The 27282-nt window shown below is 39.2% G+C and overlaps 1 protein-coding gene across 4 annotated transcripts in view; it reads right to left on the bottom strand.

The window, feature by feature from the left end:
- The window catches only part of rsrc1 (arginine/serine-rich coiled-coil 1), a 386463-nt gene that overhangs the window by 343332 nt on the left and 15849 nt on the right, over window positions 1-27282 (bottom strand). For all 4 annotated transcript variants that reach the window (XM_048542246.2, XM_048542244.1, XM_048542247.1 and 1 more), the window contains 2 exons: window positions 11496-11696; window positions 8683-8811 (listed from right to left, as the gene is read on the bottom strand). In XM_048542246.2, the coding sequence (XP_048398203.1) occupies window positions 8683-8811; window positions 11496-11677 (311 nt within the window). In that variant the 5' untranslated portion in view covers window positions 11678-11696. The remainder of the gene's footprint in view (window positions 1-8682; window positions 8812-11495; window positions 11697-27282) is intronic.

Here is a 27282-nt window from a genome sequence, read left to right as displayed (position 1 = left end):
TTTCAATGGTACATTGCCAGTCGTTTCTAATCCTTGCAATCCAGTTTACTTCAATAGCTACTCACAATGTTGCCTTCTCATCACGAATGTAGATTACAATCCCAGCACATATGGTACCAAAATATTTCAATTCTCCATCCAACTTCCAATCTGGCCTTCCTTCCAGCAGGTTTCTACATTGTTCCAATTTTATTTAGAATTAATTGAGACCAAATCCCTGAAAACATATCAAGGAGATAGCCTAGATCCGAAGTTTCATCTTATTTACAGGCAAGCGTAAGGCACTTTGATCGGTCAAACTACTAGGCTTAATGTAAAACACACTTTATTCTCATACCTTCGTTGAATTACAAACAAAAATAGGCATAACTTTAACTCTATCAAAATACTTAAAGTAATATATTATTTAACTACTACTCATCGTCATTTGGCAGAGGCAAATTCAGAAAAACAGATTTCCCTCACTTGCTATCTCCTCCAGTCTCGGACATTGGCATTCTGAATCTAGCAGCAGAGAGAGAACTCAAGCTTTTAGATCATTGAAACTCCTCAGTGTGGAAACAGACCATTTGGCCTAACAAGTCCACACTGACCCTCCAGACTCAACCCACTCCCGGTAACCTTGCATTTCCCATAGCTAATCCATCTGACCTACATATCCCTGGACACCACTGGCAATTTATAATCCATCTAACCTACATATCCCTGGACACCACAATCTAGCATGTCGAATCCACCCAATTCACATGTCTTTGGACTAAGTAAGTAAACTGGAGTACCCAGAGGAAAGCCATGCAGATGCAAGGAGAATGTGCAAACTCCACACAGTGTGGTCACCCGAGGCTAGAATTGAACCTGGGTGCACGGCAGTGAAAGACATGAGTGCTAACCAATGAGCCACCATGTCGCCCCTTTTGCGGTAGCAGAGAGACAGCAGTGTCAAGCAGCTTCAGCTCCCACACCTCAACTTCACCAACTGAAAGCAAAACTAAAACCCTGGGTCTGTGAGAGTGTGACTCCACCCACTCAAGTTTCTTTTGTCTAATTTAAAAACAAAGCCTCAAAGTTATTAAGATAATAAGTTATTAAGACCCTTCTGAAGAAGGGTCCCGACCCGAAACGCCAAGCTTTCCTGCTCCTCTAATGCTACCTGGCCTGCTGTGTTCATCCAGCTTCACACCGTGTTATCTCAGATTCTACAGCAGCAGCAGTTCCTACTATCTCTCAAAGTTATTAACTCTGCTTTCCATGAAGCGTGTTCCTCTGCACCAAGTTTACCAAGAAATGGGACAGAGTAAATTCCTTTTTAAAGGCACATATCATCACACCTTCCCCCATAAAAGAAATTAACCATCAATATATAAAGATGGCTTCATTTTCAAAGACTTTACTCTCACATTATTTGTACACCACTTTATCCATGCAAACAATCAATACTACAGTCCATATCAATCTGTTTCTTCCACCACCGAACATCTCCCGTCATCAAAATCGCGACAATGAATCGTCAATTATGTTCGGTCATCCTGTCTCATGTATAATTATCTAATTGAATGGCTGTGACAATAAACTCCATCTAAACTGTCTGGTATTTTTTGCCCTAAATTTCTCTACGAACATTAAGGGGTTATGATCAGTACATTTCTGATACATTATTTCAATATTTATGTTGCCATTATTGTACACCAACACCAAAGTTATGGTCTCTTTCTCAATGGTGGATTTTTTTTTGATGAATATTTAACTTTCAGGAGAAATACCCAATAGGTCTTTCTATCCTCTTGTCATCTTCCTGTAAAAGTACAAAATCGACATTCACATCACATGCATCTATAGCCACCTTGAATGGCTGTGTGATGGTAGATGTCCCTAATACTGGAACAGTGAACAACACAGCTTTCAGGCTTTCAAATTCCTTCTGAAACTCTTCCACTGAAATTTTCTGCACTTCTTCAACAGGACAATCAGTATGAATTTTTGATAAAAATCACTCAGTCCCAGGAATCATAGTACTTTTTTTGTTGACTGTATGGAAATTCCCCAATAACCACTGTTTTCACATCCCATTTGGGCCATCTCTCCATGTCTAATGATATGGCCCAGGAACGTGACTTGGGCTTTTATAATTGACTCTTATCCAGAGTTATTATCAAGCCTGCCTCCTTAAGTTGACTGAACAATTTTGATAGATGCTCCAAATGTTTCTTCCAAGTGTGACTAAAAATTGTCCACATACACCACACATTTGAGTAATCCTGAAATTACCTTGTTGGTTAGTCTTTAAACTGTGGCTGGTGCATCCTTCATGTGAAATGGAATGACATTAAACTGGGACAGTCTATTTGATGTCACAAAGATCAATCTTTCTTTCGCTCTTTCGGTTAAAAGCACTTCCAGTGTCCTCTGTGTAAGTCTAGCTTCGAAATACAAGTTCCTTCTCAGACATTCTCAACATAGTCTTCCAAATGTGAAATAGGGTACAAATCGGATTTCGGAAGTGCATTGAAATGCAATCATTCAAAAATAATTGTTGGGTACCATCTGATTTTGGCATCATCACTTTGGGTGAGCTCCACTTGGTGCAACTTACTTCGACTACGTCATCTCTGAACACCCTGTCAATCTCCTTTTAAACCTGCGCCAATTTTAGAGGGTTAGCCTATCAGAACGTTGCTTAACTGGAACATCATTTTTTATATCTACAATACACTTTACCAATTTGGTACTTCCCAGCTTGTTCTACATATTTCTCCATGTGATTGTAATAAATCTTTTTCAGGTCAATTTGATTTTCTTCTGGAAGATGACTTAGTAATTTATCCAAATTTCTGAGAAATTTTTCATTGTCTAATTTAATTTGAGGAATGTCAAATTCAGAATCATCTGGATTTGGTTCTTCATTCTGAGTTGTAACCAGTTGCACATTCTACTCTTGCTTCCCTTTCCTATCAAAATACCATTTGAGAACATTCACATGACAGTTTTCCTTCAATTTGGTGTTCTTATCAATTAATTTACTTCATTCAACTTACTTTCTATTTGATAAGGCACACTAAACCTTGCCTTTAAAGGTTCACCTATCACTGGTAGTAATACAAGCACTTTGTCTCCAGGAGTGGAATTCAGAATTTTTGATCTCACCTGCTTCCTGTTAAATGCTGTCTAGCTAACTCACTGCTTTATTTAATCTCTTCCTAAAATTTGACACATCATCCAAATATGTAGTCTCTGAACTCTGACTCACCAATTTCTCCTTAACTAATTTAAGTGGCCTCTCACTTCATATCCGAAAACCAATTTGAATAGAATGAATTCAGTTGATTCATTAGGTGCATCCCTAATTGCAAAAATTACAAATGGAATTCCTTTATCCCAATCCTGTGGATAGTCTTGACTATAAGCCCTCAACACAGTCTTTGAAGTTTGATGCTATTGTTCTAATGTTCTCTGCAATTCTGGATGATACAGAGTGGATCTGAATGGTTTTATTCCTAAACTATCCATAGCTCCCCTAAATAACATTGATGTAAAATTGGATCCTTGATCTGACTGTATCTCTGTGGGTCATCCGTATCTAGCAAAAAATTTGCATGATTCTACTGTAATCCTTTTTAATCCTTTTAGTCATGATACTGTATAATGGAATGATCTCTGGAAATCTAGTAGTTACACTGATTATGGTCCACAAATACTGATTCAAACTTTTTGCTTTAAGGAGGTGCCCTATGCACTCTATTAAGACTCATATACTGAGATTTTTTTCCTTCTTTTTCCCCACCATGGTTTTCCTTCTTTACCTGCAGTAAACCATCTTTAATATCTTCACTGAGATCTCCTTTTCCCTTACCACCCGAGGATTTCTCTGTTCCTCAATTTCTATCCCTTACAGATTGAAGTTGATGTCAGAAACCAAATACTAATTTATGAACTAACTCATAATCATTTGCCATTTCTGCTGCTAATCTTGCAGTTTAACTCCTGCTTTAGTAACTGAATTTCAGAACTCCTCCAAAGTAACAGTCTCTCTAACAGCATGAAATGTTTGACCTGTTTTCAATGCCCTTATGCACATCTTAAAATTACTTGATTTGATCCTATCAAACTTTATACATATTTGACCAAGTTCCCTCCTTAGATTCCTACAACACTGTCTGTCGGCTATTGACACGAGCTCAAAAGCACTTAAGATGACTTTTTTCACCTCATCATATACCCCAGAAATCTCCTCTGATAGTAATACAAGCCTCTCACTAGCTCTACTTACCAACTTTGCTTGAATCAGCAATATCCACATGGCCCCTGGCTATTTTATTCGATTAGCTATTTTCTCAAATGAAATGACGACTTTTACTTTCAGTTCCAACTTCCAAAGTTCAAAAGTTCACTCTTTATCTCATTCTTTAGCTGGGGCTATTCTTTCTTGTTCGTTTTATTCTGTTTTCAATTGTCACTGTTTCATTTCCTTTTCATATTCAAGCTATTTTATTTGTAATTGAAGTTCAGCCATTTCCCATTATTCTGATTGCATTTCTGTTGATTATACATGCTGATCTATTGCTGCAAGCATCTCCCTTTTCCTCAGGGGCATAGGCAATCTTAACTCCAGCACATCTGCCAATTTCAAACCTCTGTAAACCATCCCAAGTGATTTCTTCCACACCCAGGAAACTCTTAGCCACAACAGAGCCATTATCATACAAGGCACAGTCTACTTAAACCAACCAAATGCAACATCTGAAATGTGATATGTAGGAACTGCCACTGCTGGAGAACCTGAGATAACACGGTGTGAAGCTAGATGAACACAGCAGGCCAAACAGCATTGGAGGAGCAGGAAAGTTTCATGTTTTGGGTCCAGACTCTTCCTAAGTCAGTGTCTGTGTCGGAGTCCAATTATCCCAAACCCAACCAGAAATTAGAGATTTTGATCCTGATCAAACCCCCTAATTTGTTAGGGACATGACCAAAGCCCTTCAAAACGTATCAAGGAGATCGCCTACACTCTAACTTTTATCTTACTTGGAGGCAAGTGTAAGGCACTGCATCCCAGATGTGTTTTGATTGATCAAACTACTAGGCTTTAAGAAAAACACACTTTTTGTTTGTATTCTAATTGTGGTGCAAAAATAAAGAACTGACATAAATTTAACTCTATTGAAATGCTTAACAAAATAGTATATTATTTAACTACGACTCATCAACTGTTCTAATATAGCAGCATCCCTTAAACACACCTTTTGCAAAGGCAAATTCAGCAAAACAGATTTCCCTCATGTGTTACCTCATCTAGTCCAGGAGAACAGCAAAATGAAAGAATGTCTCTCACAGCAGAGAGAGAACGCAAGCTTTTGCAGAAGTATTAAGCAGCTTCAACTCCAAAAACCCAATTTCAACAACTGAAAGCAAAACAAAAACCCGGGTCAGTGTGAGCCTGACTCCACCCACTCATGTTTCCTTTATATAATTTCTAAAAAAAAATCTAAAGCTAGTTACTCTGCTTTCCACGGAGCAGACATCTCTGCATCAAGTCTACAACCTCTTCAAGGGAAGCAGGTCAGGGAAAAAAATCTCTCTAAAAAAGCACACATCATTATAGCATCTTCTGGGGACTCTGTTCTGAACAATAATAATCAGAAACTTTTCAACATTTCCTTATTTATGCTTGCCACCTCCTTTCACTACAACTTGACGTAGCTTCATGCTTTTTCTCATGCTTTTCATAGTTAACAATTTTCTTACTCTACAGTTTTTGAGGGTGTTTCCACTGCCTCTTTCAGACAATCTATTAAATCACCAGTTTTTAACTGTTTGTAGCTTTTCTCATGAACTTGTCCCCTAGTCATTAATTTTGAAAAATTCTAACCGTTACCTGTTGCTCCCTTCCCCTAGTTCTGGCCCATAATGGGGGCTGCTTACACCACATTTCTGGTTTTGATTAAGACTCTTCACAACTTTTGAGTTTTTATTTCAGATTTCCAGCGATTAAGTTTTACGATTTTTTAGTAAACCTATATGAAAGAAATTTAGACAATCTCAGTTCAGTTTCATAGGAGTATAGACTCAGTGGAAAAAGCAGTTCTTCATTAATTTTCATCACGTTAACACTGATTCAAAGAGTATCAATTATTCTTCAAGTCAAGGAAAGCAAATATGAATGCATCTTTCTTTACATTAGCCAGAAAGACCAGTAAGGTCTACAGTTTGATTGCTGGTTGGTGCCTAAATTGACAATTCTGAACAGAACAGCACAGCAACTAGTGTAGCTGTGATTGATTTCACTATTCTCTGAGAAAGGGAAATGGGTTTTAAAAAAATACAGCGTTCCCACAATAAATCTTTGACAGGAACTACTGCTGGAAGTAGGACTGTGGGGATGTGGGGATAACCTAGCTCCTGTAAAATTAAAATTTGGTTAATCAGACTCCATTACTAAAGGTGGAAAGAGTACTAAGCCTTAATAACAATTGCTCAAATACCTTGGTGAAGAGATATGGAAACGCATCCTGCTTGTGGTTTATTTCTTAGCTCTTCAGATTTGAATTTCCAATTTCATTTGAGGAGTAGAATCAGTGCTACCACATCAATCAGGAACTAAGATTTTTCTTAATGTTAAAGACAGGGCTTTTACTTTAAGATCAGGATGTTTCTTGAAAGCTTCTTCTGAACTAATATCCTTAGGCTCCATTTGTTTTCCTCTGTTCACCAAATCCAATTGTGAATTCCTTCCAAAATCATCTGCTCCAGTACTCTGCCCCAATGGACATTTCTTCACTTATAACTGCTTATCTACTAACCAGCCATGGACTCGAGTCCAGTTAAATGCCTTCCTTGGTCGTTCTTCCTTTTGCTACAACCTAATGGCATCATCTCCTAGTGGGTTACAGAGTAACAATGCAAATGTTTAATCCTCAATTCACACAGTGCTTCACATGGTGTCCATTCAAAGGGAATGGATATAAAAACAGGAATATTTTACGAAAACTAAGCAAGGCACGAATCAGACCGCACAGAGAATATTGTGGACAGTTTTGGCCTCTTATATTGAAGAAAACAAACGATAACATTGAAGGCATTCCAGAGAAAGTTTGATCCCAGATTTGGAGGGATTTTCTTACAAAGAGAGGTTGAGAAGGTTGGGCACGTACTCATTGGAATTTAGAAGAATGAGGGGGAACCTTGCTGAAACATGCAAGATTCATAGAAGACTTGACAAGATAGGTGGCGATTGATTGTTTCCCCTAGTTTGGAAAGCCCAGGACCATAGAATCCCTACAGTGTAGAAGCTGGCCATTCAGCCTAAAAGTCATAATCTCAGAGTAAGGGGTTACCCATTTCTAACACAAATAAGGAGGACCTTCTTCTCACATAGGGTAGTGAATCTGTGGAGTTCTTTACTGTAGAGAGATGTCAAGACTGGATTTTTAAGTATATTCAAACATAAGATAGTCAGATTCTTACCAAGAAATGCAGTCAAGGAATTTTGAGACAAAGGAAGAAAATGGAAATGGGGATTATCAGTTCCGCCACAATCTTGTTGAATTGCCTACTTCTGCTCCTATGTTTCATGGACTCACGGTTGCTCAGGTCATTCTTCGGTGAATAACTTTGTTCACACACTTTCTCAAATCTCTTTCATCATCCTTCCTGACCCTGTCACTGGCCTTCCACAATTATCTCCCTGAACATTTCTCGCCAGCGAACAATTCCTGAATTGACCATTAAGGATCACATCGACCATCCCTATCACTCATTGTCATCCAACGTTTGTCCTACACAACTGCTGTAGCACCAATACAAGTATAATTGCTAAGCTGAACCCTGACTTCCACAGTCTGGCATCTTTTCATCCTCTGCTCAGCTCATTCTCTTTCATTCTTCATGTCTCTTGGTTAAACATATCATGTGGCACATTCGCATGGTTACTTAATTATCAATGTGCCCTTCAACGTTTGTGATTCCATCCTAATCTAAGCTCCCTAGTCCGATGTCCTCCAACTTTGCTGGATTTGTGTGTTCATTCATTTGCACCCTTCGAAGGAAATCTCTCCCCCAATCTCTGACCACACCATCTCAAAGTTTCTGTGCCTCAAGATGCTTGTCATCAACAGTGCTATCTCTATTGACATCTTTCCATTGTTAACAACTCACATCCTTCTGCCAACCATATATGTTATCAACAGTAAGCAGGTATGTCCAGTGATCAGATCAGCTGTAATCTTCTTGAATGATGAAACAGGCTTGAGGGGCCAAGTGGCCTCTTGTTCCTAAGTCCTATGTTTAGACTTCCATCATTACTTGCTCACATGGAAAAAAACTCACACTTAATTCCTTCATAAATTTATTCTCAAATTTCTCTCTCTAACCTTTCTAGTAGCCACCTATCAAGACTGTTCTGCCCTTATTGGCATGCTTAGCTGTTCCTTTGCCTATGTTTATCATGCTTGTGCTTCTAAAAAAAATTACCATACTTTCAGCCTTCTCCCCTCGTAAAAAGATCTTTGACTTTTTTTTGCAATAAACCAACAATTTACTGAAGTGCACTATAGCTGCACCCTGCAATAACTTGAAAAGGTTGACTTGTACTTGAACTGCATAGTTTGCTTTCTAGATGCCGCACAACCATGAGTCTTCAAAACAAAGATTGTTGTTCCCTGCAATATAGAAGTTATAACTTGGCCATACCTTCTGTTCTTGCTTCTTGATCTAGACCGCCGTGATCTGTAGGATTTCCCTCGATCCCGTGATCTGGTACGACTGCTTCGCTTCTTTCGGACCTCATATGATGAGCTGCTGCTAGACCGACGTCTACGTCTGAAGATATAGAATATACTAATGTATATTACAATCTGTAATGATGTAGTCCTTCAAAAGCTTTTCTAAATTTAGATTTTAAAAAGAACTTCAGCTAGAAATCATTGTAAGAACCAGTTTCACAGTTTCTCATGCCTGTGACAACTGAAGGGATTCTATTCTGTTAAGAGCAAATGAATAGAATATTCTACTCCAAAGAAGAAAGTACTACAGATACTAGCCAATAGTTCAAAGGAAAATATTAATAGCTTTGTTCTTTTCTTGGTACATATATCAACACCAGGTCCAACTTCAACCAAAGCACTGACAATTCAAAGTGTCAGAAATTAAATATATTTGAATATTAATCACTGGTGGTACAAGTGTTGTGTATATAGTATCATTTGTAGTCATGTACCTAGCATATCAAATCAGCATAATATTTTCAAGACACCATTTTTCTTCCAGCCATGTTCAGTATTTTTAAGGGTACATTAAATGATTTACAATCTTTGACTCAGTAATATTTTTATCACGAGCTTCCAAATTTTAAGGTGTGCTTTTCAACTGTGCTACTACAAATCTAAAAATTCTACATACTCAATATTATTTTACAGTTTTCCTACTCACCATCTGCGTTTTCTATGCGTTCCCAATTCTTTCCAACAGATCCCTATTCACATTTTTAATCGGATAATATCATTTTATTGTCAATTTCCAGCTATTATCATTTTTGAACATGAGGAGTTCGTGTCCATCTACATTTTATCATTTTCTTCTCATTTCAATCACATTTATAGCTACCATTCAATGAACAACATTATCACAGTCTCAAAATTATAATAGCAGTCACTCCAAAAAAAATGACTTCACTTTGTAGCTTTATTGCAAATTCATGAATGTTTCTCTGAAGAAAACACTACCATAATGGACAAACGCTCTGATATTGGCACTAACATTTAAGTATTTGATAAATTGTGACTCTAGGAGTTATCTACTATGTTACTCTTCAACCAAATCCTTTCTCTTACCCATAGATTCTCCTTTCTTGAATTAAAAAAGATAATATAAGTGCAGCTTTGGCAACAAGCAAAACATGAGTGCAATTGCACGTTTTCAATGCTGTAATTCTTAACTACCACTTCAACATCAACAATTTACAGAATTAGTTTGAAGTAAATAACTTGAAACATACCAGATGTTTCCGTTCAACTCATCCCCTGCAACTTTAAAAGCATAAGAAAGAGGGCACAGGTTTAAGGTGAGAGGGCAAAGATATAAAAGGTACCTAAGGGGCAACTTTTTACACAGAGGATGGCACGTGCATGGGAAAAGCTGCCAGAGGAAGTAGTGGAGGCTGGTATGATTACAACATTTAAAAGACATCTGAATGGGTATAGGAGTAGGAAGGGTTTAGAAGGATATGGGCCAAATAGGACTAGATTTACGTAGGATATCTGGTTGGTTTGAATGAGTTGGGCCGAGGGTCTGTTTCCATCTCCATGACTCTCTGACATTACAATCAGTCAATGACTTCATAAACTTTCTCATATCAGCAGTTACATTCTTTTGTCCAAGAATACACACTTAACAAATTTGATTACAAAATGATACTCTGAACATGCTGAACTACTAGGGATCTCACAACTATCATTTTCAATTCCATCAGAAATTGTGGTTTCTAACTTTTTTTTACTGTTTGAACTAAAATATATTGATTAGAGTGAACTAACACTAATTTCAGTAGATAAACAAATGAATACATAGAAACACCACTTTGTTCACCTCACTTGACAAAACATCTTCTCAGTTATTGTATTTGCATGACTTTCTCAAGTTTATGCTCACCTAAAACTGGAATTCACCTTTACCTAGAGTTTTCCAAAGTCAACCAAACAAACAAAGTTATCTCTGGGAGATGGAAATATAAAATAATTTTCAACAGTGCGGCAATTATACCATTCTCAATTTTTTTACAACAGTGTCCTAAGGAAAGCAAAGTAACAAAACAATTTCCAAAGTTTCTAACTTGCCGGAATTTTCAGTGCTCCTATGTGAATTAAACTAGATTCATCCTACAGTGATTTCTATTCATTATCTAAATTGGAATAAAATCACTTCAGATCGAAACTTCACAATAACTAGCTGCCCAACTGGTCATAAGAATTCTGGCTGCTTGCTCTGTATCTGACAATAACAACCAGTCCCAAATATTTGATCTGTCTTTTGCCTTAAAAGACAAAACAAGAAAAATAAGAACAATATTTGGTGGTGACATATGAAAAGAATGAAATTTGTCAAAACAAGATGTGTTATGGGAGGGGGGAGGGGACCAAAAATTGCTTGGAAAAAACTGGGACGACAACAGAAAATCTTTCACTCGAAACTGTAATCTAATACATAAAGAAAACAAGATAGAAACAATGCTTTTGAAAAATTTCTTGTTCAAACAGGATCTTATAGCACAACCACGTTAATTTCATATCTGTTAATCTTTGATATGGCTGTTTCCCTGGTATATTGGCTGATTTTGTAAAAAGCATCTTGCAACAGGTCCAAACACAAAATGCTAAAGAAACTCAGCAGGTCTGGCAACATCTGTGGAAACAAAATCAAAGTCAACATTTCAAATCAAGTTTGACTCTTCTTCAAAACTTCATGACACTTCTTTCTTAACGTTATAGCATACAACTGATAAGACCCACCTTCTGTCCTTGGATCGTGAATGGGACCGATGACCACGAGAGTGTGATCTTGTCCTTCTACTAGATTTTTTCCGGGTGAATGTTCTGCTATCTGAAGAACTGCTGGAAGTTGATTTCCTCCGGTGTTTCTTTTTACGACGACTTCTGGTATCATCTTCACTATCTGAGGAGCGGCGGCCCATTTTTCAATGTCTTTCAAAGCTTAAGAAATAAAGATAAATAATCATTCTATGAAAAAGAACACATTGAATTTTCGAGTTAATTCTAATGCATGAATTCCAATAGATTAGATCTAAGTTCTGCAATGCTACCACATCCAGTTTTCAGTAGTGATAGTCAATCAAGCAATAACCTGGAGGAAAAGGGTCCATGAACAATACAGAAAATTGTCCACATTGGATTTGTCCATACTTTTGTGGACAGAACCTATCAGGCCAAATGTTGATCCATGAGTCTCAAATCAACCATAGGCAAACTGATGGAAGATGCTATTGGTCAAGTGAAATCATCTGCCTACTGATATTGAGTTTGGCTTCTGCCAGGACCAGTCAGTTCCATACTTCATTACAACCTTTGTCCATACAAAGACAAGAGAGCTGAAATCAAGTGGTCCATGACATCAAGGCTGTTTTTGTCAAGTTGTGGCATCAAAGAATTATGATGATCCCATGTGACGGTAATACTGATGAAACCTGACTTTTTAGACATTAAAGTTTTATTTTTGCAGTTTTGCTCCCATGGTGGTCAGTCCCTGCACATATTCACACAAGGCTGAAAATGCTTTCATAGATTTATTACATAAAAGAAGAAAGAAAAGCACAGGTAAAAAATTTTGGTCTTATCATTAACAGCAAAAAGATAGATTCCCAGCAGCATCCTTTTAAGTCACGAAAGCCTGGTGAAGTCACTGCTATCTTCATTTTCAAATTATTTCCTCAACTGGCCAGGTTGTAAGCATTTCCTTTTGGAAACTTCCTGCAGATTCTACACACAATTTCATCTGGCTCTCCTAAGACACATGGACAGACAAATTCCATAGCATACAGCAAGACCTAAACGATACAAAGGCTTGATTGCTAACAAGCAAGCATCATTTCTGTCAAATAAATGCCAGGCAATCAGATCTTCTATCAGAGGGAAATTAACCATCTTCCTTGACAGTGAACTGCATTACTATTGCTGCCTCGCCTCCTATCAACATTCTAGAAGCTTGCACCAAACAAAAACTTCACTGGATCAGCCATATAAATTCTATGACAAGAATAGAATAGAATAGATGCTGGGGAGGAGAAACTCATTTCCTCATTCCTATCCAGAATCTGTAAGGTACGAGTCAGGGACGTAATGGAATTCTCTGCAGCTGTCGGATAAGTACAACTCTGTTGACAATCAAGAAGCTCAACATCAGCCAGAACTAAGCAACCCGAATTTGGTACCTTGACAGGTACCAAGGAGTGAGTTACGAACAGTATAGTTGAGGGACAAAAACAAATTTGCTGGAAAAGCTCAGCAGGTCTGGCAGCACCTGTGAAGGGAAAAACAGAGTTGACGTTTCGGGTCCAGTGACCCTTCCTCATAAGTTCTTGTGGGGTTTGATGTGGTTTACATCTTGAATAACTGATACTGGGGAGTAAGGTACGGACAAAAATCTAATTGAGGTGTTCAACATGGTTTATATCTAGTATAGCAGATGTGTGAAAGTGAGTCACAGATTGAAATCTACTTGAGAGGTTTGGGGTGGTTTATGTGCAGAGTGACAGATACAGTGGAGAGAGTTACAGTTCACCCTGTCTGTCTGTCTGTCTTTCTCTGTCACTGTCTCTCTGCTTACCTCTGTGCTCTTCTCTGTCTCCCCCAGCATCCCCATCTCTGACAGTTCTTTGACTATACATGATAAGAACAGTAAGGCCAACTGCATACTCAGTGCAACAGTGTTTACTGTGTCCTGGGCAGCAGAGTGGCTCATTGGTTAGCACTGCTGCCTCACAGCACCAAACAGGGTTCAATTCCACCCTCAGGCAACTGTCTGTGTGGAGTTTACATATTCTCCTGGTGTCTGCATGGGGTTCTCACAGTCCAAAGATGTGCCGGTTAGGTGGATTGCCCATGGGAAATGCAGGGTCACCAGAATAGGGTCGGGGAACGATCTGGGCTGGATGCTCTTTGAAGAGCCGCTGTGGACTTTTTGGGCTGAATGGCCCGTTTCCACATTGAAGGGATTTTGTACAGATTCTATGATGGACGATTGGCTGGGGGGCAGGAAACAGGGTCATTTCCAGCTGAAAACAAAAAATGCTGGAGATCAAAGCAGGTCAGGCAGCATACATGGAGAAAAAAAACAAGCCAATGTTTGCAGTCTAGATTACTCTTCCTCACTTCCAGCATGGTGAACTAGCAGCAGTATGGGTTCCAGAGAGTCACTGCTAAGACAGAATCATTTACAATCGATATAAATTATTTAGGCAAAGGAAACAAGTGTAATGTCTCTAGGTTCCAAGACCATGTCAGGTGGGACAGAAAGCTATGAGGACAACCAAATAGGCTGTAAACGGATATGGACAAGTTCATTGAGTGGTCAATTAATTGGCAGATGGAATATAATGTGGAGAAATGTCCTTGTATACCAAGGGATTGACAAATTAATTCAGTGGCACTTTAAAATTCCATTCCCTGCCCAGCCCCACATTTCCAGACCCAATGAGGATTTGTCTGGAGGGAAGCCAGGATATAATAACATTGCAACATGAAGGTACTGAGTGTAACAGAGTTCACTACAGCCCATCATACAATCTACTTTGTTGTCCATATCATGTGACGTATATTTAAAACATTAGTCAAGAAACTATAAACAGGTGAAATGTGAGTCATGTTTGTAAGAAGAATAGAAGGCAAACTGATGGACTTAAAATGGTAATAAATTATGAAGTATTAATGATAGGGCTATTTTCCGTGGCCCATCAGAAGCTGAGGGCTGATCTTATAAAGGTGTATAAAATCATGAAGGTCATGGATAGAGTACATGGCCAAGGTCTTTTCCCTAGGGTAGGGGAGTCCAAAACGAGATGGCATAGGTTTAAGATGATGGGGAAAGATTTAAGAGGGAACTAAGAGGCAATCTTTTCAAGCAGATGGTGGGGCGTGTATGGAATGACTTGCCAGAGATGATGGCGGAGACTGATACAATTAAAAGGCATTTCAATGGGTACATGAATAGGAAGTGCTTAGTGGTACATGGACCAAATGCTGGCAAATGGGACTAGATTAATCTAAGATATCTGGTCAGCACGGACGAGTTAAACCGAAGGGTCTGTTTCTGTGCTGTACATCTTTATGAGTACCAAATTAAATATTGGCTCCCTCCAGCATCAGCGCATTTACAAGATGCACGGTAGTAAATGTGCCAAGGATTCTTTGACAGCACCTTGTCACCCAACTACCTTGATTACTCAGGCACCATATGCATTAGAAAGTCACTGCATGCAAGCTCCCCTCTAAGTTATGCACCATCTTGACTTGGAGCTACAATGCCTCTCATTCACCATCACTAGATCAAAATCCAGGAATTTCCAACCTATCTGTACTGTGGGCACCCCCTGTATCACATGGGCTACAGTACTTCAGAACGCAGTTCCACCACCACTTTCTAAAATTCAGTTAGGTATGGCCAATAAAATCTGTATCCAGTGCAAATGTCCAAAAACAAAAAAAAAGCAAACAGTGCTGTCAACACTGTGAATCACATAAACAGTAGAGTTTAGGATTGGGAGGCCGTAATCACTCTGATCCTACATTGAAGATGGGCATTGGAGGTCTGAAAGAGTTAGGGGTGAACAGGAGGAGCAGCAGCTCTGGCTCCGGGTTATGCTTTGCAACTTAAGGAAGGTGGGTGGGAAGCTGACAGTCGTGGCTGTACAGATCCAGGTGGCAAGGAAGCAGTGGCTCAATAGGGTCCAGCAACATGGCTACAGAAAGCAGATGTGCTAGCTAACCTGAGGCATGACAGTGATGTCACCATGAAAGAACATGGTTTTGTCAGGAGTGCACATGCAGACTGGTGTTCTGTCACGGTCAGTCCCGATGCAGATGCCATTTTGTTGTTTGGAAAAGTCACTCTGACCAATTAATGCTGTGAAACTCACATCCCATGAATGAAAGAAAGGAAAAAGGAAGAAATATAGCAAACATAAACATTTGAACCTATCAGATTTTGTCTCACTACGCTTTTCTTTCCAATTTAGTTTGTTTCCCCCACCAAATACTACATTTTTAATTAAACCATAAATTACTCTCAGTTTACCAACATTTTTGCAGCTATAATTTACAGGATTAAAAGTTTCAGTCTGTTTTACATGTTTGTTATGGTACAGTAGTTCAGATCACTCCTTTGAGAGTTTTATATTTCACAAACTTGCTCATTCAATTTATCCCCTATTCAACTATGGTCGTGCAATTTGGGTGTATGACAATAGAACACCTCATCCATGCCTTTAATTCTGCGGTTAAGTTTCAGGATTGGCACTTGGTAGGCAGCAATAAAATCTCACCTAGTCAAACCAAGAAGGCAAGTCTACAAAAGTTTACTTTTCTCCCCAGGTTTTGGAAATGATTTGGTAGGATAAGAAATATACTCTGCAAAAGATATTTGAAATCCTTGTGGTATGATTCAATTCTTACTTTTTTCTAAATAATTATACTTTAGCAGCATTTTCTTTCCTTTAGAGAGTATGGGGGTATACTGCGGTCTCTATAACATAAAGGTAAAGTCACCATAGTTTTACCAGGCTACAGGACTGCTCTCTCATTACAGAGAGACAACTGACGAAGGTTTAACCTGCGGGTCACCACACCTCAGGCAAGGAGAGAGGTAGACAAAGAAAATCCTTCACGGTAATCTCAGCCAATGTGGGAATTGAACCCCTACTTCTGGAGTCACTACTCTGCCAACTAGCTGTCCAGTCAATCAAGGTAAACAAATAACTTGAGATAACAGTGTGAAGGTGGATGAACGCAGGAGGTCAAGCGGCACCAGAGGAGCAGGAAAGTTGACGTTTCGGGTCTCAACCCGAAACGTCAACTTTCCAGCTCCTCTGATGCTGCTTGGCCTGCTGTGTTTTTTCAGCTTCACACAGTGTTAGCTCAGATTCTCCAGCATCGGCAGTTTCTACTATCTCCTAAACAAATAACTTGTTGGTGTTGCAGTAAACTATTATGAATTCACATCAGGTTGAAAGTTATAAGGTTTCAGTTTGCTTATACAACTTAATTTTATGTTGGGATTATTTTAGACACATTGTGAAAGAGCTCAAATCATAATATTAATTGGACAGCTGCATGCCAACTACTGATCTGTTTTGGACATTTCACAGGTGTAATTATCAGCAACTTTTGTAGAAATAATGAAAACAAAAGTCATACTATAATGTGATCCACTTCACTGAAATGTGAGTACTGCACGCTATTACTATAATTTTATTCATTTGCACAGCTATCTTTCAACTCCATATTAGGTTCCCATCTTGAGGTAATATGCATAGCTAAAATGTAAAGCATGTATTTCAATTTTCTAGCTGCACAGGTCTTCATTACAAATTAGTGTGATGAACTGAACTAAGAAAACAACCTGTCAGGAGACTAAAATATTCATAAGATCATGACAAAAAAAACAAACTATTAAAACAATATTCATAACAGTTGGCAAAGTAGATCAGATATTGAGAGGTGTTAAGGCCATTGATAAGTCAAAAAAGCAAAGAAATTCCATCATTTTCATTTCTTCCACACTGAGCAAGATTCTGGTTACCACTGTTCAAAAACACAACATAGTTATTAAAGGTGACACAAAAAACACCAACCAGGCAATTGTAGGAAAGATCACACTGGGAAGCGTGTTGTGTGAACTAGGGAAGTGAACAAGTGAAATGCTCAAGCTATGGATAAGGTTGTAGACTTGCTTGCTAAGCCAGTGTGTTTGATTGCAGACAAACACCAGCCAGCCACCAAGAGACATGACCAATTCTCACTGATCTCAATACACACAGAAACAGAAGGACACAAATTCGACTGGGGCAACACATCCATAGTAGCACGAGCCAAACAGACACATGCTAGGGAATTCTTGGAGGCCTAACCTTCCAACCAGGACACCATCAACAAACACGTTGAACTGGACTCAATATACAAACCACTGAAAAACAGAAGCGGAAGTTGTGTCAACCATGCCAGCAAACCAAGGCATGTAAATGACAAATGGGGCAGAACACCAACACTTCACCAGCAGCACACTAACAAGATTACCTAGCAGGGTGACAAAACATCTGCAATCAAACACACCGACTTGGCGAGCAGAACTATAAGTTCAGGTGAATTGCTTCCTGTTTTCAGGATTCTAAATGGTCTACATAATGTAGACTATGGCAAAATGTTTAATTTTACATTACCCTGAACAGGATGAATAGAGTAAGTTCTAAACCAATCTGAGGTAACATTATTTCAAAGGCCAAGTGCTCAATTTTTGGAACAGGCTCCCAAGGATGACTGTGAAACAAAAAATATTGATTCCCTCAAAATTAAGTTGGGTAGATTGTTTTCCAGAAAACAACAGAATAGAATACTGTACATGAGTAACTTATGACATGATGTGTCAGTATAGCTTGCCTGGAGGAAACAAGCAGCTATGGACCTTAGTTCCAAAGCTTTCCACCACTGGGATTCGCCCTGCCCTCATGCCTGATTCTATTGTCAGCAAGCTGGTAAGAGATGGATTATCATTCGTCAACAGCTCCATTTCATTCAGTCATGCAATTATCAAGATGGTAGATAAAACACAAGCTCTTTTTGTCAATTTCTATGTTCCAAATATGCAAAGTCATTTTTCCCCAGCTCTAACTTCTGTTGTTCATACACAAGTATTTTTAACTTACTGCACTTCAAAATTCATTTCTGTGGGAACTCAGTATCAAATAGAAGCCACACCTATGTACATTTGAATTTAACTAAGACATTATCAATGCCATCAATTAACTTTGGTCTGGTATGGACAAGAGGAAAAAAAAACATACAGCACGTTGCCTTTCTCATTAATCACCAAGATTTGCATTTGAACTTGTGGAAAATAATATCATGCAACAATCAAGATATTTTGTTAATTTAAAATCTTACAGGCATTTCAAAGGATTGAGCTGACATCAGATAATTATAATTCCAGTTACACTAAAATTGTGACTGTTCTATTAAAATAATGAGTTGAGGAACTTGAAGGTTGTTTTCATATGTTTTATAAGAATCTAGTCAGCAATTGAAATGTCTATTAGATGCTGTCTAGCCTCCCTTCGTGGTGTTCATGAAGTTCAATTCCATCCTCCTTCAAAGAAGGTAAACCAAAGCAAGACGTGACCATAAAGCCCTCCAACCTGCTGCATCATTATCATCCCAGCTGATCCTCTGCCTCAACTCCATTTTCCTACCTGCTTCCCATATCGCTCAATTTCCCAAGAGATCAAAAATCTATCTATCTATCTATCCATCCTCTCCTGGCTTCGAATGTATTCAGTAATGTCTTCTCTCTGTCTCACCCTTATTCTTTATAGCGTGCCTTGGGATGTTTTCTATTTTAAAGGCAATGTTTAAATTTTCCATTTCAATTCTGTCCACACATAGCAGAGACCTGCGATAATATAAAAGTCAAATGAAGAGCAAATGCTGTAAATCGGAAACAAAAACAAAAGTTTCTGGAAAAGCTCAACAGGTCTGGCAACATCTGTGAAGAGAAATCAGAGTTAACATTTTGGGTCTGGAGAAACAGTCACCAGGCCAGAAAAGTTACCTCTGATTTCTCTTCACAAATGCTGCCAGGCTTTTTGAGCTTTAACGGCAATAATTCCTTCTCTCATTTCTACATGCGCCTCCAGAATGCTGGTTGGCCGCAGTTTTCAGTTTTATGAAGCACCTTGCAAGGTTTTGCAGAAAATGTAACTTGTCCATGTGGTAATATAGCAGGGACGTGGCAAAATTGGGGGTGCTCAACAAATACTTTGAAGACCATATCAAGAGTTTGCCCTCACGTCAGACATCCTTCCCTCTTCAGTATTGCTTTGTTTAATGACCTATTTACCACATTTTGCAATGAAGAATCATTATCAGATGTCATTAAATCATGCATTCAAAGGGGGAAAAGTATGTGAAAAAATTATGCTTGCATTCTTAAAAATTAAAAAGATAAATATACCAATAAATTACCAAATTAATTTTTCATTAATCTGTTATGTAAACTCTGTTACTTTCATTTACAGAACAATGCAAAACACTGACAAAGAAAAGATTTCATAAAACTTTTGAACTAATTAAAGAAAAGGTAAGTCTTACACAGTTTACAAATCTTCAGTCCAAAAATATAGCAATGCTGATGTTCCCTCATTCCTAACACCAAAACAGATGTAAAATTCCCATTAATCGAGCTCATTTTCCAGTCAGGAGATCATGGGTTCTTTCTGTAAGATTTAAGGCCATAATCTATACTGACACTTCAGTGCACCGACTGCTGTACTGAGGGGGGCTATGAGTGAATAAAACAAGGCCATTTAAACAAGAAAGCATTTCATAATATCTTCGTCAACAATGACCTCTCAAATAACACCACCAAAACAGATGAACTAATCAGGTGTCTAAGTAATTCTGCCGTGCATGTTTTTTTACTTCAACCATGAAATGCGGGCATTACTGGCTAAGCCAACATTTAATGTCTATCCTTAATTAACAGAGGGCATTAAGAGCCAACCACATTACTCAGAGTCTGGAGTCACCTATTGGTCAGACAGGAGATTCCCTTTCCGAAAGGATATCAGTGAACCACACGGCTTTTCTAACAATTCATGATCATCATTAGACTCTCAATTTCAGATTTTTTCTTTACTAAATTAAATTCCAACATCTACCATGGCAGGGTTTGAATTCAGGTCCCAGATCATGATTTGGGTCTCTGGATTAATAATCTAGTGATATTACCACTAGATTATCACACCTAGCATACAGCTGCTGCCACGTTTGTCTGCAGGGACTACTTTGGAAGTTGTGAAGGGCGCTGTACAAGTGCAACTTTCTTTTATTTCAGTTCCCGTACTTCTGGATCAATGCAAATCAACTTTCGTGCCAATAACAATGCAACAACCTACTTCTTGGAGATTAAAAAATAAGGGGACACAGTTTAAAAATAACATAAGACAGAGAAGACTAAGTTATTAGTCTGCAGATTTTTCTCCTCAAAGAGCAGTACAGGCTGAAACATTGAATATGGTTAAGATACTAATTGATAGATACGTGTCTGACAAGAAAGTAAAAGGGCATAGCAGGTAAACAACAAAGCCACAACTGGTTCAGTCATGAACGTTTAAATCATAGGAGAAAGCTTGAAGGGCTGAAGGGCCTCATACTGCTCGTAATTCATTTGTTTGTATTTCCCCAATGCTCAACTTAAAGCAATACCTTGTCTTTGTAGGGCCAAGACCACAACGTTGACTTGTGAGAAAACTGTCCATAATATAATGTACAGTTTAACATAAGGCAGGGGAATATTCATGCCAAGCACTTAGGGTACTTTCCAAACAAAACGGACATAAACATTTACAGTGACACTTAAATGCAAAAGCTGCAACTTTAAAATCTCAAGTATGTTATTTATACAAGTTGTCAAAACATACACATATGGCAGTGTATAGGTAAAGTCTACAGAACGAAAGATGCCTGCATTTACTCCTCAAATGCTCATGCACAGGATTCCACAAATTACTGTTATTAACAGCACACCTCGGATATGAGGTTAGTGCCATTCCAAAACTGTGCTTAGGTTATGTCAAATGCACAGTACTGTATAAATTGCAACATCTGGGAGCCATAATAAAAGTAACAAAGCAAAAATTAGAAAGGATAAATAAAATTTGAATGTTGCTGCAATACTTGTCCAGCTCTTTGCTTGCTGCATATATTATGGAGCTCTGTTAAGTACATTATTTGTAGTCGACCAGGATGCAAACAGGTGATATTTCTGGTTATGTTCGCAAGTTGATTTGTACCCAAGTCAGAACACAATGCAGGACAATATAAAGGAGCTGTCCATAAATACAGGAAATCTTTGCATATCAGATCTTCAAAAGTACACAACTGAATAGGATTGCGTACCTACGTTCAAGCATTTCTAAGATGTTCGTAAATCAGGGACCCCCTGTATATGTGATCTTTCACTTAAAATATTTGCCCTGCCTGCCAATGTAATTTTTAGGGTAGGAGCAGTTCTTACCTGTTTCAACATCATGAAAATCTCGGTGCATCCCAAATAAACAAAGTATATTCTACATACATAATATTGTTACAGACTGGGCAAACTTAATATGTCTTACACATTGAAAACCGCTGACTGGAATCAGTTTGTAAACACTTCTTCTCATAACACACAGAGATTCAACGTATCTTGATTATCCCAACTCATACCACAAATGAATCCCCAGAAACATGACGCTATATCAGCAATTTGAAGCAAACTTCAAGAATATCACAAAAGTGTCATTTTCACTGAGATAATGACTATATTTATCGTAAGAAATACATGCATTTAACTCCCAGCGTCCAAGTGCAGAATGAGAAGAGAGGACAGGGAGTGAAGAGGAACAAGTCCAAAGTAAACCAATGGAATTTCCCTTTTCTGAAAACATTCTACTCATATGATACAAACTCAAATATTGAAAGGATGTGCCAGTCTGGTATTGAACCAGCACAAATATCAAAACAAAAAGCAACAAAGGAAAGTTGAGTGAAACACGCAGTGACAAAAGCAAACAAGGAAAGGGCACTCAGGACAGCACAAAGTTCCACCATGCTGTGTGATCTCAACACCGTTGCAATTAGAAAGTAAAAACCAAAAGAACCGCGGATGCTGTAAATCAGGAACAAAAACAAAGTTGCTGGAAAAGCTCAGCAGGTCTGGCAGCATCTGTGAAGGAGAAAACAGAGCTAACGTTTCAGGTCCAGAGCTGAGTTCTGAGCAAGGGTCACTGAACCCAAAACTTTAACTCTATTTTCTCCTTCACAGATGCTGCCAGTACTGTTGCAATTAGACAGTCCTGAAAAATCCATTCTTTTCATTAATATCAAAGACCGTATCACCGAGGAAGCTTCATGCCAATCTAAATCCAACAACTTGCTCCAAAAGCACAGCTCACATTCTGAAACGTGCCAAATTTCACCACAGCAGCTGAGATCATCCACAATATTCTAAATCAAACAACCCACAACACTGCTGAAAAATGTAAATTTGCCTCGTATCTTAATATTAATGGATTCAATTATCTGATCCAGGGCTTTGCCAAGAGCCAACCAGTATTACCATGAGCTATTCCCCATCTGCGTACTAATTTTTTTTACTGAAACCAGCTGTTAGTTTTTGAGATTTAATGTTAACAAACCAGCAAAGGAGCAAAACCATTTTCTTTGCCTACCTTCATTGGCAGGAGGTACAAATATGGACAAAACCTAGTTACACCTTTATTTTAGAAAATTGCCACTGGCAAGCTTGCATTCCAATTTGCTGGCAGGGACCTGGAGGTCCTATGATGGAAGTGGCAACCTCCTTACTCAGGGTTAGCCAAGTATTCAGACCCTACCAGCTTAGTCTGACTTTGCCACGTGGCACAGTGAGATGTCCACAATCTGAAGGAACGCATAGGAGTGTAAGAAGGTGACCTTCTGCTTTCCACTGGCGAAGTGCCACCACTTCTTTCTGCTATCTCACTCTCATTCTAACAGTGCTACTGCACCACCACCCACAGAGGCTTATGGTCTACTTTCACTATTGAATGCAGCATCTTCCCTCACTTGCTCTGCCTGAGAATGCTAATTTGTATGTCCACTGCACTGTTGAATCACTCACTTACTCAGGACACCACACTCCCTTCCCTCCACCTGTACCAACATTAAAAGTTGGGCCAGCGTCTTTCAGCTCACAAGTCTTCCTTTTTCTGACTCCAGGAGAAACTGCGCCATGTTATGGAAAAGAGAGCCAAGACAGATTCTGAATTGCTTGACATTCGGTCTCCTAACCTCTTAGGGGGAGAAACTACTTACCTTAGTGGGAAGAGGACTGTGATTGTTCAAGTAGTGATGCTGAGACCCCCAAGGTCATGCAACCAAGAAAATTTTATTGTCAAGGGCTCCTCTGCTCTCCTATTACCAGCACTGTAAATGTGCCGTTAGCATGGACAAACTTCGACTGCTATTTCACAGCTTATTCTCATTTCTACCTCCAACAAGTACCACTGGCATCCGTACAATCACCACCAATAAGAAGCCAGCCCTTCGAGATGTCATCTCATCCTGCATTCTTGAAAAAGATCCCTCAGAGGAAGTACTGGCAAGGCTATTTCCTGCACTGCCTACCAATTCAGATATTGAGGTTTCAGTGAGTACTTGGGCAAAATTACAGTCAAGATCATATTCTGGTGACTGCAACACTGCTTCATCTCTGTAGCTGTCTGAGGAAAACATCCCAAGTCATTGGCATTCAGACTGGCCAGCAACTAGGCACCTGTTCAGTCCTGGGCATGAGAGGACAGCAATGATGTTGGGCATTAAAAATTCATCCAAACGCACTAGCAAATACAGGAGCAGCAAGCAAGCTTAATGGAGGCTTGGAAAACTGGCTCCGTGTTAAAGTATGCCACCAGTGCTTTCCGTACTATGCAGCCTTTGGCATCTGGTCACTTGTGTGGAGAGGTTAATGGATGCCATAGAGTTGCAGGTCCAGCAGAACAACTGTCTGCTAGGCATACACATAGACTTGCTCTCCAGTGCTCCAGCCATTGGTGCTCAGCACCAAAGTCAAGGCAACAGGTACCTTGACCTCAGTCCAGGCACCCTTTCCTCTCAGAAAAATGAAGGTGGGAACAGCAGGTACCATCCAGGAATCTGCTCACAGGTGCCAACCGTTGTCCACCTCTACTGTGCCAGCAAACACTCAGCCTTGGAGAAGTTCAAGCCAAAGAAGGGAAGCCTATATCCAGGTATAACACTCTTAACGTGCCTATAAACTCTAGGCAAAAAAGTCACTGGTGTCATTTGTCCAAAATGCCAATGCCAATCAGTTCCCCTTTAGGGTTGATTCATTGCACCACAGTTGCAGGCCCTGGGATTGTATCAAGATGTAGTGGGATGAGAAAGAAAACCTTGTGAGGGCACATAGTCGGCATCTTTATCACATTTGTACATACAAGTTCACTTTTCATCATCAACTGAGAGTGCAAATGTCATTTCATCTAAAATTGCAAAAGTAAACGCAGAGAACGTAGCCATCCTTATCACCACAAGATGTTCTAACGCTGTCTGAATGATAACTATCCTTTCCACAGGACCATTCTAGCATGGAACTTTGTCAGGATTAAATGAAGGTGCGCTAGATGTGGTGAAGGCTTCCGTCAGTTTGTAATTGAATAGCAATAAACCAATAGAAAAATCACACTGTTAAAGGGCACTTACAATTTACACAGCATATGCTGGACTCAACATGAAAACACTCGCAGTCAGTGAAGATGACTTCACACAACTCTGGTTCCGCTGAATAAGATTCACAAAGGAAGCCTTCCTGAATTGCTTTGTCCGATGTTTCTGCAATTTTGGGTGCTGAAGATATTGTTCTGTCTGAAAAATGACCTCTTTTTCTTAGGTGGCAGAACGCTGCTACTCTCAAGGATCCTCATGGCCAAACACGTTGCCTCCATGTATACTCCAGTTATCCAATGCAGAGATTACAAGGATTAAGTAGCAAACTCTACCACACAGCACCAGAACAAATCACTAAATAATGACCTGCAAGGAAGCCTGATGTGGAGAAGTAATTTTACGGCCTGTACTAATCCCAATGGAAGAAAATTCTGCACTACAAATATGTTGGTCCAATACCATGGCATTCTCACTGTCACTTCTAAATGCACAATTTTCCATTGTTTTCTGTACACCATTATATGGAAGATGAGTATCTTTGCCACATAATGAGGTGACCTAAGGCTTGAAATTCTGTATTTGAAGATGGGTCCACATCAGCTGAAGGGTGATGATGATCTTGGGTTCCCATTTTGTGCAGTTCGTAATGCAGCTGCCACAAATGACAACCTTACGTTCTATTCTTGGATTCATTGAGGGTGTATTCAATTAGCATATGTGACCAACATCAGAAACAAATCAGCTCCTCAGTAATGTGATCATTAGCAGTTGAAGCACACATAATTAAGGTGGGAACCACATCCTCGAAACACTGAGAGATGGAGGTTTCTGGCAAGGATGTATTATTCCTCAAAAGGGGTAGCACACTGAAAATCAAGCCCTTCTATTCCTGGAGTCATCACACAAATTAAAACCTTTTAAAAATACTCTGAATTCACAGTTTACCTGTCTTATAAACAGGTTAACTCTGTTAACCTGTTAAACTCTGATTTTTTTTTCTTCACAGATGCAGCCACACTTGCTGAGCATTTCCAACAACTTCTGTTTTTGTTCCTGATTTATAGCATCCACAATTCTTTTGGTTTTTAAAACTTGAAGTGAGTTGTCCAACAGGAAGTGAATCTGGGATGGGGAATGAATTACAGACAAAATGGAGATGGCAGATTAATTGAACGGGTATTTTACATCCGCACTAAAGATGATATACGGAACATCCCATAAATAGCAGTACATCAGGGTCATAGGTCGGAGGTAGGAATTCAAGAGAATTAGAATCAGCAACTAAGTGGTCCTGAGCAAAGTGTTGTATATGTGAACTGAGACATTCCCAAGTTCTGATGAGCTTTATGCTAGAATCTTAAAAGAAATAGCTAGTGAGATAGTTTGTCAGTTGCTTCTCATGTCCAAAACTCCCTATATTCCGGGAAGGTTCATCTGTCACAGGGAAGAGATCAATAGCTATTAACATAAACGTTATGATAGATTACTTTAAGAAGGTTGCAAGCATTCAGGCAGAGTCAAATTGGCTTTGCAAACAAGAAATCATGTTTAACAAATTTATTGGAATTCTTTAAGGAAATAATATGTGCTGTGGATAAAGGGGAATTAGGCAGTATACTCAACTTAGATTTCCAGAAGGCAGTAAGATGCAATAGGTTCTTATGGAAAGTAAGAACCAGATCATAGAGGATAACATATTGACATGGATAACAGACTGCTAGCTAACAGGAAGTAGTAAGCTTTAGTGGGACATTTTATGTTGGTATGAGTGTACCACAGTGATCAGCACTAGTGAAATAACTGCACAGAGGCCAGCATCTGGTCAGCAAGTGGCCCTTTATTTACACGTGTACAATACTGCCAGCCAGCTCGCAGTTAGTCCCTGAAGTGAGGAGATTCTGGATCCCATTTGTATTGATCAGTCAGGGTTCACTGATTGGCGCAAATTAACAACACCAATCAAGAATCTCAGTCAGAAGGTCTACCTGGTTCCACTGACTGCATCAGTCCCCGACTAAGTCTTGGGATACTGGCCTGGTTTTTCTCTGGTAGCTTCTCCAGGGATGTTTTTGACCAAGGTCTGGTTCCTCTGAGTTGGACTGGGGCATGGGTGGAGTGTACCGGACAGTATATCGTCTCTTGTATCCAGAGCATCTCAGGAGAGTTTCTGTCTCTTCTTCTAGTGCCCAAGGTATTGAGTCTGTAACCACCTCAGATTTGGAGGTTGCCTTGACACTAGGTGGAGAGGGGAGAACCCACGGTTTCTAACAAGCCTTTGGCCACTCTGAGGGGTGGGTACATTTTGCAC

The sequence above is a fragment of the Stegostoma tigrinum genome, chromosome 14 (genome assembly GCF_030684315.1).
Source record: "Stegostoma tigrinum isolate sSteTig4 chromosome 14, sSteTig4.hap1, whole genome shotgun sequence".
NCBI lineage: Eukaryota > Metazoa > Chordata > Chondrichthyes > Orectolobiformes > Stegostomatidae > Stegostoma > Stegostoma tigrinum.
This window is presented reverse-complemented; position numbering and strand designations above follow the sequence as displayed.